Source organism: Notechis scutatus, chromosome 4 (assembly GCF_049901735.1).
Source record: "Notechis scutatus isolate UNSWTSFEM ecotype Mainland chromosome 4, rNotScu1.2, whole genome shotgun sequence".
Taxonomy (NCBI): Eukaryota; Metazoa; Chordata; class Lepidosauria; order Squamata; family Elapidae; genus Notechis; species Notechis scutatus.
This window is the reverse complement of record NC_142012.1, coordinates 77,556,875-77,572,610: the sequence shown is the minus strand read 5'-3', so window position 1 is coordinate 77,572,610 and position 15,736 is coordinate 77,556,875. Positions and strand designations below refer to the sequence as shown.

General features: G+C 41.7%; 1 protein-coding gene across 5 annotated transcripts in view; it reads right to left on the bottom strand.

Annotated features, from left to right (window-relative positions):
- KAT6B (lysine acetyltransferase 6B) overlaps positions 1–15,736 on the bottom strand; it is a 97,052-nt gene that overhangs the window by 57,287 nt on the left and 24,029 nt on the right. For all 5 annotated transcript variants that reach the window (XM_087963872.1, XM_026674191.2, XM_087963874.1 and 2 more), the window contains exons 4-7: positions 10,709–10,817; positions 9,130–9,245; positions 8,001–8,082; positions 1,402–1,534 (exon numbers count right to left, since the gene is read on the bottom strand). In XM_087963872.1, coding sequence (XP_087819998.1) covers positions 1,402–1,534; positions 8,001–8,082; positions 9,130–9,245; positions 10,709–10,817 — 440 coding nt within the window. The remainder of the gene's footprint in view (positions 1–1,401; positions 1,535–8,000; positions 8,083–9,129; positions 9,246–10,708; positions 10,818–15,736) is intronic.

Here is a 15,736-nt window from a genome sequence, read left to right as displayed (position 1 = left end):
GAGAAAGAGAGAGAGAGAGACTTTTGGCTTCATGCAAAGAAAGCAGCAGAAGCAGCAGAAATCTTTCTTTCTCTCCCCCAAACTCTGCCTTGTGTTCCCACGCAGCCTGGATTAATTGCTTTGGGGGTGACATTTCTCTGCAGACCACCAAAATTTTCTCACGGACCACCAGTGGTCCCTGACCCACTGGTTGGCAACCACTGTCCTAGACCAAAGCAAGTCCAAAATTGCTAGGGAATTCTTGGAAGCTGGGCCCTCAAAGCACAAACACAGAGACTATAAATCTATGTATAAATCCTTCCATTCCCCCATCATCCAGTCCGAGCTGAAGGAAGTTTCTTAGATGGGAAGCGAAACGTCTTCAAAGAAAAAGGGGGGGGAAAACACACACCAGAAAGTCCAGTTACCTCTTGAAAAAGCACCTTTGAGACAACCGTGACCTGGATGACAGAGAATCTCCATAGAGAACACAAACTTCTTCTGGATGAAAAGCAATTATCTCACAGGTAAGAACCTATGATGCTCTTTGCATTGGGGCATGCTGTACTCACTCGCCCTTTGCTCTAGAGGTTGGGGCAGTGGTGGGATTCAAATATTGTTGCCACCGGTTCAGTGGGTGTGGCTTGATGGGCGCGCTTTGCACGCATGCACACACTTAGCGTGCATGCGCGTGCCAAACTCACACTTTGCGCAGGCACAGAGGTGTTCTAACTTGCCTCCTGCAAGCCTGCACGATCCTGCTCGCTTCAGCACCTGCTGCGCAGCGCTATTCTGTGCCGCGCAAAGCAGCTGTGCTTCAAATTCAGCAGATAAAGGTCAGTATGGGACCCAGGCGGGCAGGTGGGCCCAACAGCAGAGCCATTAGAGCAGCGGAGAGAATCGGTTGAGTCTCCGCTGCTCATCGCTACTACCGGCTCTCCAGAACCGGGCAGAACCGGTCAAATACCACCACTGGGTTGGGGTGAAGGACCAGGTAACTATGGGTAACTATGGGTAACTATGGACCAGGTAAGCTTTGAGTAACTATGCAAACCATTCTGCCAAACAAGACATGCATCAAGATATTCCAATGCATTTTTTAAAATGCCTTGATTTTAATCTCCTAATTCTGTACATATAAAAGCAAAGGGGGAAAAAGAACACAAATAAAACAAATACTATTCCAGTGCACTTCTTAAAATAACTTGATTTTTTAATCTCCTAGGTCTGTACATCTCTATCCATAAAAAACAAACAATAAATAAATAAAAACAAATACCATGAGGTTTAATGAGGGAGAAGGAGGATTGTCCATCCAACAAGCAGCTTATAGTGGGAGGGGGAAATTATTATTCATCTCATTTTAAAGGGATCACAAGGAAGGATCCCTTAACAGAAAGAAGAACGAGGCAGCATACTTACAACATTTGTTGCTTTAGTTTGTTTTTTGGCCGTCCAATTGGTTTTGCGTAGCGTCTCCTTATCTGGGAAGCTCGCTCGTGAAGCAACTTCCTTCCTTTTTTCTTTGGTCTGCAGACTTGACAAACCCACATACCTGTATACAATATGAAACATGAAGCTGATTAATTCTGCTACCCTTGTGATGACCCAAAGGGGCGTGGCACAAAGGCAACACAGTCCAATAAGCAATAAGAGTCCCTTTATTATCTCCAACTTTGCCCCCAATGTCCAGGTTACCTTCAGCTGGAGAAAAAACTCTCCCAGGAATAGCCTTTGACTGCAGAAGATTAAGTCCAAAACATAGTCAACACAAACTATAACTTAAAATCCAAACAAACCAAATTGAAGTAATTAGCTTGACAGGGAAGGAGGAGGAATTTCAGACTCAAAAGCACAGCAAAACTCACACAGTTGGGACAGATAAGCCACAACGATACAAGTTCACGTTTGCTCCCAACAGCTTGCTGCGCGCAGCTTCCTTTTTTATACACTGTGTTCCCAGCTGCAGCTAATGAAGGGAATCAGGACCCTTTCCTCCCCCATAAGCCAAGCAACCCACATTGCTCTCTTCTCCATTCCTCCCTGTGTGCCCTAGGATAAAGAGGGGATGGGCTTGGGTCTTCCTCTGAATTCCCTCTCCCTTGCTCTACCTCTTCCCTGCTCTGCCCCGCCGGATTTGCCCTTCCCCAGTTTCTTCCACAGCCAATGGAGCCACACTCCCAGTCCCTGTCAGCTGTCCCCGTCCGAGTCAGATTCCGACAGGGGCATGACAAGCCCTTCACCTTCATCATTGGCTTCCAAGTCAACTGATTGTTGAGAGACAATAGTCAGCTCCAATGAGCCTCTTGCATCAAGTAAAACCCAAATGCCTTGACATAAAGAGGAACATATGACAGCAAGATTCACCTATTCATACCATGCAGGTGAATGGGCTATCCATGCCTTTCAAGCTGGGTATAAAAAGACATACTGGTAGGTATCAACATCCAACAGTAGTATCTAGATTTCTTTTCAGTCATGAAAAAAGACAGCAGAGATGACTCTTTTTCAAAAGAAAATTTTTTGGGAAGTTCTGTTTACAGATTTCAATATTTGTAGCTCAGGGCTGAACTCTGGGGTCCTTCGTGCTCTCTTGAGTTTGGTTGTTTTCTTACAGATTACACTACCCAAAGTAGGTAAAGCATCACCATGCTAAAAAGGAGAAGCTCTCGCCACTCTCCGCTCACCTGGGTGTTGCTCGCTTGTGAGGAAGTATTTTGGCCTTTTTGTTTCCTTTTGGCTCTTTTTAATGATATGTAGATGTTGTTTATCTTATGTGCCTGTTGATGTCTGATTTGTATTGAGTTGCTCAGCTTCCAAGAATCCCTAGCATTTTTGGACTTGGTTTGATCTAGGATGCTCAGATTTTCCCAGTTGAAACTATGGTTAAGTCTGTTCATGTGTAGTGAAATGAAGATGTTTTCTTCATGTCTTCTGCCAGTCTTCCTCCTGTTTTGTCCTAAATGGTGGCTGTTATAGTCCATGCACTGTATTTTGTAGATGACTCCTGTTTTTTCTTCTTCTTTCTTCTTCTGGGGCAGCTGGATCTTTAGATTTACTTAGGATGTTTTGGATAGCTTTAGCTGGTTTGTATGCTATAGTGATGCCTTATTCATAAATTAAATACACACCCATACATACATACACACACACTCACACACACATATCTTTATAATAGAGAGTATTTAGCCTTTGCATCTTATGAACTCTCAGTGATTTTCAATATTTTATGGTAAACAATCATCATAAATTAGGTTTAGTGCAGAGGATAAACTTCTGTTTTAAACAACTCCCAGACAATTTTATTCTTTCCTTTAGACTATATTTTGGGGGCATGTTCCCTATCTTTCACTCCAAGTATTTATCACCTGGGACAGGGACTTGCTATTATCTGTCAGGTGGTTTTAGTAAAATAACAAAGATACTTCGTGATGGATTTTGATGGAACCAGGTTATGTTTTCATAGCCAAACTGCTGAATGGATAGGATAGCAAGGCATAAATTGCTTGGAACCATGAACTGAAACTCAGGATTCTTCAACTATCACATTTTTTGAGAAATGTGGAAGGTTTTACTTTTTCACACATCTGTAAGACAGCAGAAATATATTTATTCAACCTGAAGGTGATGCAAAAATCCATGCAGGTGTGGACTAAAACTCATCTCTCCTCTCTTAACAAATACTAGAAAATATTTTTTTCTATCAACAAGGCCCTGAATGGAAAGCAGCCCCCTCCCACCTCAAAATCTTCCTCAGTTTGTGAAGAAAAGATCACACACACACACACAAATACAAACACTTCTATCACAACCTATTATTCTTTCTGTAGTACACATGAATAGGATACTTGACATTCCAATTTCTTTTTTTATTACAAGGTATATCTTCTGTGTAAGGTAAAGGTAAAGGTTCCCCTCACACATACATGCTAGTCGTTTCCGGCTCTAGGGGGCAGTGCTCATCTCCGTTACAAAGCCAAAGAGCCAGTGCTGTCCGAAGACGTCTCCGTGGTCATGTGGCTGGCAGGACTAAACGCTGAAGGCGCACGGAACACTGTTACCTTCCTACCAAAGATGGTTCCTATTTTTCAACTTGCATTTTTACATGCTTTCGAACAGCTAGGCTGGCAGAAGCTGGGACAAGTAACGGGAGCTTACTCTCTTACGCGGCGCTAGGGATTCGAACCCCCGAACTGCCTGATCAACAAGCTCATCATCTTAGCCACCGCATCCCCTATCCTCTGTGTAGGAAACCCAAAATACAATTTTTCATTGTCAATCAACAAAAATGGTCAATAAGACACAACCATCCCCATTGTCCAGTCCCTTTGCCCCTTCCTTCCTCTCCTTTTGGGTGCTTTCAGGATTCCTGGTGGATGGAACGGAGCAGAAAGAGAAGCAGGGGTTGAGCTGTTGTTAAAGAAGGGAAAGCAGGCAGAGCCCTGGAAATCAGCATCTTCCAAACAGCTCAGCAAAGGATGGATTTTGCTCAGCCCTGGGGGACTAGCAGACACAAAAAGGGAAAAGGCCAGCTGAGAACCAAAGTCTGCTTTACGGGAGAAAACAGCAGGGGAAGACAACAGGTGGTAGTACAGTATAATCTCAACCAGGGGTGGGCTGCTATGGGTTCACATGGATTCGGGCAATTCTCTAGCTAAGATTCTGCGCAGTTTGGCAAACCGGTAAATCCCACCCTGGCTGGCTCTGCCCACCCCTCCCTGCCCCTCCCCAGAGTCCCCACGCGACCCAGGTTTTGGATGCCAGGTTAGTATGGGGCCCACACAGAAGCTCAGGGAGGGTGAAAAGTAGGCCTCCTGGGGGCTCCAGAAGTCTGGAAACAGGCCAGTTTCCAGCCCCCAAAGGGTCTCTGGAGCTGACGGGAGGCCGTTTTCACCCTTCCAGAGGCTCGAGGAAAGCCTCCAGAGTCTGGGGTAGGCGAAAAATGGGCCTCCCAGAAGTTCCCAAAGGCCAGAAATGAGCCCGTTTCTGGCCTCTAGAGGGCCCCCGAAGCCTGAGGGAGGCCATTTTCACCCTCCTGGAGATTCGAGGAAACCCTTTGGAGCCCAGGGAGGGCAAAAATGGCCTCCTTGCCCACCTAGCAACCAGGCAGAGAACCAGTTGCTGAAATTTTTGAAGCCCATCCTTGGTCTCAACTTGACAGCTAGTCATTTAATGTCTGTTCAAAGTTACAACGGCCCTAGAAAATGTGACTTGTGGCCATTTTTCTCACGTACACGATTGCAACATCCCCATGGCCACATGATCGAAATTGACAACTAGCTTGTATTTATGACAATTGTTCTGTGGGGGTCATGCATTCCCCTCTTGTGACCTTCTCACAATGGGGGAGCTGTTTTGGTTCGCCGGCAGCAGGTGTGGATGGCTGAGGTCTCAGAGAGTGAGGACTCAGGTGTGGGGCCTGCATGTGAGGCAGGGATGGGGCCAGGACTATCGGAGAGAGTGGTGCTGCCTTCAGAGATTGTGGAGGCTGGCAGCAGTGATGCAGAGGACCCCGAGGAGCCTGTGCCCAGTGCGCTGGCGTGCAGGGCTGCTCAAAGGAAAGAGCAGCTGCAGCAGCACGGGCGACTCGGGGTAAGGCTGCAAGGTGATGGCCCCTCCCTTAAGGGATAAAAGCCAGCCCTCAGAGGTGGGATTCTTTGCAGGAAGCAAAGAAGTTCTTGCACTTCAAGTCCTCATGGAAGTTCGGTTTATCTTGGTTTGTTTTTGGAGACTTTTGGTTTTGAATATTTCCTTGCACTTAATCTTGTGTTCTTGGCAGCCTTGCTCAACCTTGACAGGGCTTGCTCTTATCTGGGACAATTAGTTTTAACAGCACTTTGCTGTGAATGAACAGAATTTACAGAGACACATTAAAAAGAACAGGAGATAAATTCACTTAACAATCATGATACCACCGCAACAACCACAGGGATTCACTAAACAGTGTCGTTTAATGTTGGCCTTCTGCGTTCTGAGTCCAGAAATGGAAATTTGAAAGATATAATTATGTAATGTAACATGGATGGGAATTTTGTTGATGATGAGTTTGCTGTCCCACCCCCACCAGCTAAGAAATATAGTATTCTCTTCTTTAAATACCCGCTGTTACTCTTTGGGGTGATACGCTCGATGCCCAATTTTTAAGTGGTTATTTTTTCCTTTTCTTTTCCAGCAGTTGCTTTCTCTAGAACAACTTTTGTTCACTCGTCTTAAAATTAGCCTGACTGTTTCTAATCACGAACTCCTATCCTACGCATTTTCTTAATTTTTCAGTTCCGTTTCCTTTTTCCAAACCTGAGCTTGAGTAAGAAAATTAGAAGAAGCTTAGATACTTTTAAAAGGGATAACATTATTTGCAGGTGGTCCTTGACATATAACCATTCATTTAATGACCGTTCAAAAGTTACAATGGCTCTGAAAAAAGTGTTTCTCCCACTTATGACCATTGTAGCTTCCCTCATGGCCACACGATTAAAATTCAGGCACTCGGCAACCGGCTCGTATTTATGACGAGCGTCATAACTCATGGCTGTTCCTGGGTCATGTCATCATTGCCCTTTATGATCCCCCCAACTGGCTTCCAACAGGGAAAGTCAACGGGGAAAGCCAAATTCTCTTCACACTTTCATGATTCACCTCACACAACTGCGTGACAATTGTGTCGAGAAAGTTCATAAATGGGACACAGCTCACTTAACAACTGTCTTTCTGAGACACGTAAATTTGGGACTTTCTGTTGTGGTTGTAAGTCAAGGACTACACTGTACCTATATTGACATAAGTGATAAGATTATACCCTAGTTGAATGTAGAGCCAGAGTGTAGACAATAAAACAATACATTATGAATAGCTTTTATTTGTGTTTGTTTGTTTGTTTTATTTTTATAGCTGCTCAACTCAATCAACGTCTCAAGAACTGGCTAGAAAGAATAAAACAGCATAACAAATAAGGTTAGTTCTTGCAGATGAGAAAAAAAAGCAAAATAAATTCATTTAATGTACAGAATAGTATGAAAACATGGCTTAAGATAACAGCCCTAGTTGGAGAGGATACATATAAAGAGGATACATATAAAGAGGATACATACTACTCATGGTCTGTGTTATAGAGAAATCTTTAGTCAGATGTGTATAGTGCAATCAATCCTCCTAGGCAAGATAAGCTGTTCATTTTTAACAGCTATTTTTAGTCTGAGCTTTTGATTAATTATCCAGCTAAAAGTATGAGAAAGGAGCAGCAAAGGAGACTTCGCCATTAAAAAAAAAGTCTTTCCCAGTGCTGAAATAAACAGCATGAAATCAAAATATAACCCACCTTGTCAGCAGTAAAAAGGCTGAACAGATTATTATCATGTAAGTTTAAAGGTAGAGCAAGCAAATTATAACACATTTTTCTTCTTTTGCAAAATGGAAAGTATTCCTTTGCAATTTAAAACCCCAAGTACCGTTAATTTTATAAAACGTTAAGGTAGAGAATAGCTTCATCCCTAAGAAACTATGGCAAAGAGACCCCTAGATCCTTCCTTCACCAGGGAAGCCATTCTAATTGATCTTTCAACTATAATTAATCAAGCTTATGTTTAACAGGTCAGTTGTAGGTGGTACAATGGATATTCCCTTAATTAACCACACTGAAGTTTCATCCCAATTCTAGAAGCAGACATGAAGCCAAAGTTTCCAGATTGTATTCCAGGCAGAATGAAGAAGAAAAAATTGTGCAGTGAAGCTAAGCAGGGGTTAGTCTCATCCATGTCTCATTGAGCATTATGTAGCATATCATCAAAACATTGACCAAGACCCTTGAAAAGGAGGTTTTCACGGGGACACCTAAATTTTGAAAGTGTTATGAATGCCCTGAGTAAAAGAAAGCAAAAAAGAAAGCTACTTCAAATGTCCAGAATGCTCAATCGTAAGCATACACTGGATACTACCCTATTGGGTTTTCCATAAATCGCTCACAGAATCCCTTAGTGATGGCATAAGCCAACGAAACCTGGAGGCATTACAGATGCAAAGCTCACCTTTTGGCATTCGAGAGAGTGGAGGGTCACAGCACTCCATGTGGAAACCTCTATCACAAGAGTCACAGAAAAGCATATTATCCTGAAAGAGAGAAAGGGGGAAAAAATAAATAAAGGGGATCTCAAAAAAACACCAAAAAAAAATGGTATTGTCATGACTAAAGGCTCTTGCTAAATTATCAGTCGGGCTACCTGGCTAGTTCTCATTCCTGTCATTCTCTTCATGTAAATATTTTAGAATAGAATATAGAATCTAGGGGAAGTGGTGGCTAACCTTTTTGGGCTCCTGTGCCAAAAATTGTGCACGCGCTTGCACGCTCACGCTCACATGCCAGCACCCAGAAAGCAATGCAAGCCCCCACCCACCCCCTACACATGTGCGTGCAATCCACACACACACACACACCGCCCCCTTACCTGCACTGCACCTCACAGCTGATTTTCGGCCGGTTTGAGGTTTTTTTCAGCCTCCCAGTGGCTTGAGGAAGGCTTCTGCAGGCTTCTGCAGGCTTTGCAAGCCAAAAACTAGCTCCGTTTTGTCACTTCCAGTATTTTCAGAAAAACAGAAAGTGAAGAAATGGAGCTAGTTTTCGGCCTGCAAAGCCTGCAGAAGCCTGCAGAAGCCTTCCTCAAGCCTTTGGGAGGCCTAAAAAGGCCTCAAACCCACTGAAAATCAGCTGTGAGGCACGCACATGTGCAGTGAGGTAAGTTTGTCTGCAGCTCGCATGCCGACACAAATGGATATGTGTGCCACCTGTGGGACACCTGCCATAGGTTCGCCATCACGGCTATAGGGTATTCCTTATTGGCCAAGTATGATTGGACACACCAGGAATTTGTCTCCGATGCATTAAATATTTCTATAAATATTTAATGATGTTACAATTTTATTATAAATTAATACTGAGGCCAGTCCTGATCATAGTTATAGGAAGGGCAATATATAAATATCTGAAATACAAGTAGTATACATTCTAATGTTAGTAGGAAATACTAATAATTATGTATTAGTCCTATATAAGCCAAGTGAGTATTGTGTAAAATATTACTATATAAAATAATATAAATGTCATATAAATTATATAATTATATATTGTATAATATAAATATAATATAAAATATTATTTACAGCATTTTTGCCTTGGATTCTGCAGGCACTGCATGTCTTGCATTCGATACATTGCCATCTTAAGGCCTTCACGTTTGTTGTTAACTCCAAACAAAATTTAAGACAGGATGGATGCCCTATGAAACAACCAAGAATGAGAGCATTTATTTTAGCGTTCTGTTACGACAGAAACTCTAGGTCAAGAGGTCCTCAACTTACAATCTTAACTGAGCTCAGAATTATGACTGTTAAGGCATTGAGGCTGCATCATGAGACTGGATCTGATTCCACCCCACTAAATTTTTCATGATCATTAAGCGAAAATCACAGTTGTTAAGCTGATCAATTTTCCAATATCCTTTTTATTTTATTTTTTGCCCAAAACTGGAAATAAATGCAGGAAACTGGCAAAAAAAAGTTACAGTCACTTTTGGGGGCTCTGTCATCAAACTTTTTAAAGCAATTGGTTCTAAATTAAGGACTATCTTATATTTTCTTAGAGTAAAACTGTATCAGTACTGACTGCTATTGTTTATTCTCACTCAGGGACAAGATTAAGGATGTTTGCTTAAAATATTTTATTATAGATCCAAGGTGGGTCCTGCTAATTTGAATGCAGAGCCCACAAACAGGTGTAACCCATATATTAAAACTACAGTTGCTCTGAAATACATTTTTCTTCACTTAAATCTATTCTCACCACACTAAGCAACTGAGTACCATGTGTTCACATTTTAGTTTGCTGGATCATGCAGTTCTGTTTATAATATTACAATCTTTTGATGAAAGCGACAGACACAAAGGAAGACTGACACCGTTGAAGAACAGGTCATTGTATTATTTCTGAAGAACAGACAAACTGCAATGACAAAGGTTTGGGTGTGTGATTGTGGTTAGACACATTGTGCAAAGACTGTAAAAACTGTGAGTAATACATATTTTTCCAATCCTTTATGCATTCTTGCCTGGGCCAACGTATCTTCTACATAGAGGGTTTAGGAAATGGAACAACATAAAACCCTAGAATAAATAAAGTGATTTGCCCAAAATTACCCTCACCATCCAAAATATTATTTATCAAGAGAGGCAACAGGTAACTGAATTAATCTTTTGAGTAAATGAATTCCAGGCATACAGAGTAAGTGTTTTTGAGACTCATCATTATACCAAAGAGAGGCTATGCATGCCATTTTCTGAACATATGGGCAAGTTACAAAAACCACATGGAGAAAGGAGTAAAATAGTGGTTGTAATCATTACTTCTTACTGAAGTCTTACTGAACTTCATATTCTGTTGGCAACTCTAAAAAGACCATAGAGATATTTTATGAGTTGACATCAGGTTAGATGGGCAGCTGCCAATGACACTTTCAACTCTTTATTTTTAAAAGACTAAAACAGAAAGCAGACATTCCAAAATGCTACCGTTTTGCTCTGTGGATGGAAAGAACATCAGAGACAATGACAATCATGGAAGAAAACTTTCTAACTTACGCCCTTCCTGGACACGAAGTTCTCCTTCCGTTGACGGGAGCATCTCAGAGAAGCTTCCATTTGGAAATATAAACATGCCTCATTTGAGCCAGGCTGAATGACTTACCACTGCTACCACAGTCTGCGCACGATAGAAGTCCTTCTGGCTTTTTCTCACGGTTTGATTCTTTTGTCCCCAAACAGAAGCTACATATGGGAATGGGATCAGCCCGAGGCTATGGAAAGAATGGTCAAATTAACAGTTAGTTCTCTTCCAAAGAACATTTTCCTTTTTTCTTGACCTCACTATGTTAAGAAGTTGGACTGGATCCCGTTTTTATTAGCAGAAACAAACATTTTCCCTTTTATAATTTCGTACGTTTAAATACTTTAATTCTTGCTTCCAGGACATTATTCATTACTACCAACTAGAAATAAATTGGCCAAAATTTAGAATTATTCTTTATATGATCTAGACCAGGGGTCTTTCAAGCTTGACAGCTTTATGACTTGTGGACTTCAACTCCCAGAATTCCTCCTCCAGTCACTCACGTTAGCTCGGGAATTCTGGGAGTTGAAATCTTAATTAAACTTGCCAAGTTTGAAGACTTGATCTAGACCCTCATGGGTATTATGAAACAGGATTAGGTATTTCCAGCTTATGAAAGGAAGTATCTTAGATGCATGAAAAACCAGTTCCATTCTTCCACAGCTAAAAAAGAAAATCAACATATAAGAAATACTTCATAGTTATCAAAAGCTACGGATGAAACCCTCAACTTATATCCTACCCAGATTCACTGGAACAGGTACTGTATTAATACTGGCGTGTGCATAGGTCACAATTCAACATACACTTACCTGGGAGTAAATCTTATTTCAACCATTGGAGTTGACACATACTTTTAGTTCAAAGTTTCATTCGGGAACAGGAAGGATTTGAAACATTTGAACTTTGCAAAAGCCTTTACAAATTGTGGGGATAGATTTAATTTTTCAATTCAATCTGTTTTCTGTGCAAAACTCCTAGCCTCTAAAGGAAGAGTTGCAATTGTCCCTTTCTTTCATTATATACTCACATAAACAGTGGTGGGATTCAAATTTTTTATTACCAGATCTATTGCTATGGCAGGGGAAGGATACTGTAAAATCTCCAGTCAGAGGTAGCATTTGCTGGTTTTCCAAACTACTCAAAATTTCTGCTACCGGTTCTCCAGAACTGGTCAGAATCTGCTGAATACCACCTCTGATCCCTACTGTTCCTTTGAAAGACAATTTTCTTGTTTATTTCTGGTAGAATTAATAAACAATAGGATTTATATGAGAATCTGAATAAAGGATAAAGGATATCATATGCCTAAAATAATTTTCAGAATGTTTACAGTTTGATGTTAGCTGGATTTGGCTATTAATTAGTAAATTGAGTAGAAATGTACTTAAAATACATGTTTGCCACCTGTGACTACCGTAAAATGTTTTTACTTAAGTCAATATTCAAAAGCAGTTCATTATGTCTATATCCAGTATTACTAAGGAACTTTATTACCCACTGTTAAAAAGAATATATTTTTCTAAACATCTTTCTTTCTCTTTCTTGACATTATGATTGACTGTTGTGTCTGTTATGGGATCAGCACAATAGCGAAGCATAAATCAAAAACTCCTTAAGCAAAAGGGGTGAAGGACTTGAAGGAAAATGATGCTTTTGGCACTTTCAGAGAAAAAGTAGAAGGACACTTAAAGAAAAAAAAAGCAAATATTCTATCACATGGAAATCAAAATAATTTCTGATTGAGGAGGCAATCAGGCCATTTATAAGCACAGAATACCATCCATAAAGAATCGTATGAGTGATAGATGAAAAACAGTAGACAAATGCAGAAAGGGAAAGAAAGAAAGAAAGAAAGAAAGAAAGAAAGAAAGAAAGAAAGAAAGAAAGAAAGAAAGGAAGGAAGAAAGAAAGGAAGAAAGAAAGGAAGAAAGAAAGGAAGAAAGACCAACACAATGTGTGAAGCCAAACAATATAACTTATTCAACTGATCATACATAAGCAGAGTATAAGAAACATGGCTTGGCACAACTTATATATAGATATAAATCCTTATCAGCTTTTAAAAAATACTTGTTTGGAATAATGGCAAATTGCACTGGGCTGATGGGCTACAACCGGTTTAAAAACCGGTTCTGTGAGCACGGGCTTAGCTAGAAGAAATTGAAAATTCAGACAACATTACTAGGTTCAGAGCACCTCACAAAACCATACAGGTCAAATAAACACTGCAACTGCAATGCCACCTTAAAACACAACAATCTGAAAAATACTGTATATCTCAAAGAACTACTTAAAAGTCCCTTATTCACCACTTGTTAATGTCAGTATTATTTCAATTTAATTCGTTTGAAACTATTAAAAGTAATTTATGGAACGCTATCTTCTAAAGAAGATTTCAAGACAGTTACAGTAGGAAAATTCTCTGGAGTAACTAGATTGGGTTTAAAAACCCTTAATAGGCAGCCACATATATTAAATGGGTGACGCAAAGAAAACGCTTTGATAGGTTATGATAATTATTCATGAACACAAGGTATTAGATATTGCTACATAATTTTACAGATTTATTTCAAGCCTCTGCCAAAGGATAGCAATTTACTCCAGGTATCATAAATCTGCACCAAAAGATAGGATCAAAAATAGGGAATAGAGACATCTGGTACAAGCCATGATGATGTCATCTACATCTTGAAGAGCCTCGGTGGCGCAGTGGTGAGAGTGCAGTACTGCAGGCTACTTCTGCTGACTGCCGGCTGCCTGCAATTCGGCAGTTCAAATCTCACCAGGCTCAAGGTTGACTCAGCCTTCCATCTTTCCGAGGTGGGTAAAATGAGGACCTAGATTGTTGGGGGCAAGAGGCTGACTCTGTGAAACCACTTAGAGGGGGGCTGTAAAGCACTATAAAGCGGTATATAAGTCTAAGTGCTATTGTTATTGACATTATATTATATAATTTGCATCATTTCCCTTCCCTGACAGGTGAAGTACTAAATGGAAGAAAAGCAAAATAAATCAGTAGAGCAGCCGGCTTTTGCACAGCTTCATGTTGTGGGACAGTTGTGCCTGTTTCTTGAGAGAAACCCTACGGCATTCCAGACAGCTGCTTGAGCAGAAGGTTGGACTAGAACAGGAGTGTCAAACTCAAGGCCCATGGGCCACATACGGCCCACGGGGTGCTTAGATTTAGCCCCTTTGCTAGCGAAAATGGGCACAGGGGGCCATGTGTGACCTCCTCTGTGGCCCATTTTCAGCCTGAATGGACTCCTGCAGTATCCTGCCGGCCAAAACCTGCTCCTCCCCCCACCCTATTTTGGCCAGCAGGGTGCTGCAGGCGTCATCCGTCCCGTCTGTCATCATTCCCATCCCCCCCACCTCCCAGCCGGCCCGCTGAGGACAACTACAACGCTGATCCGGCCCTTGGAGAAATCCAGTTTGATCCTAGTTAGACTAGAAGATCTCCAAGGTCCCTTCCAACTCTGTTATTTTGTTCTGTTGTGTCAATATATTCAGAGATTCTGAGGAGGCCGTCAAGAGTGCAGAGAAGAGTGACAAAGTTAGTTAGGGGCTGGAGACCAAAATATATGAAGAACAATTGCAGGAATTGGGCTTGTCTAGTCCATCCCTCCCTCCATCCATCTATCCATCCTTCCATCTATCTACCTATCCAGGGGTGGGATTCAAATTTTGTAACAACCGGTTCTGCGGGTGTTACTTAGTTGGTGGGTGTGGCTTGGTGGTCATGTGACTGGGTGGACATAGCTTTGGTGGTCATGTGACTGGCTGGGCGTGGCCAACTCAACATCACTCACATCGAGGCACGCATCTCCTCGCCTGGCCTCTTGTGACTGGGGGATGCTGCAAGAGTCATAAGTGTGAAAAACGGTCATAAGTCACTTTTTTCAGTGCCATTGTAACTTTGAATGGTCACTCCACACAAGCAAAGTACCAGCAAAGGAGGGGAAAAAAACTCCAGAGAAGTTCTTGAGACAGAAAGTCTAGTCCTGCCAAGAATTGTAATAAGGGTTAATGGAGAGACAGTTTCTGTAAGCAACACCAGAATGTTTCCTTCCTGCCTTCCTTACAGGATTAGGCCAGTAATTTCTTCTAACAACCAGTTCTTCGAACTGCTTAGAATGTTAACAGCCGGTTCTAGCGAATAGGTGCGAACCGGTAGAATCCCACCCCTGTACCTATCTATCTACCTACCTACCTACCTATCTATCTATCCATCCAACCATCCCCTCCCTCTCTCCATCCATCTCTCCCTCCCTCTATCTCTCTATCCATTCCTCCATCTATCTATCTTTCCATCGCTCCATCCCTCTGTCCATCCATCTCTCTCCCTCCCTCCCTCCTTCCATCCATCTATCCATCCCTCTATCTATCTAGCTAGCCATCCATCCATCCATCCATCCATCCATCCATCCATCCATCTATCATTCTATATCTTCAATCAGTATCTGGAGTAATCAGTTTGTCAAGTAAAGTGAATATAGTCTTTGGTTGTATAAACAGAGGCATAGAATCAAAGTCATGTGAAGTGTTAGTACCTCTTTATTTACAGATAAACTGAGTTGAAAGGGACCTTGTAGATCTTCTAGTCCAACACCCTACCCAAGCAAGAGACCTGAAATACTCCATCCGGTTTTGGTTACCTCATGACAAAAAAGATGTTGAAAGTTTGGAGAAAGGGCAGAGAAGAGCAACTAAGATGATGAAAGGTCTGGAGACTAAAACATATGAAAAACGGTTGCTGGATATGGGTATGGCTAGTTTTGGAGAAGAGGAGGACTAGGAGAGACATGATATCTGTCTTCTGACATTTGAGGGGCTGCCATAAAAAAGAGGGGGGCAACCTATTCTCCAAAGCACCTGAAGGCAGGTCAAGAAGCAATGGATGGAACAAGGAGAGAAGCAAACTGGAACTAAGGAACGATTTCCTGACAATGGAAGCAATTAATCATTGTAACGGCATGCCTTCAGAGGTTGTGGGTGATCCATCATCACTGGAAGCTTTTAAGAAGAGACTGGATAGCTTCTTGCCTGGAATGGTATAGCACAGGGCTGGATTAGAAGATCTCTCAGCTCTGAGTATATCTTGAC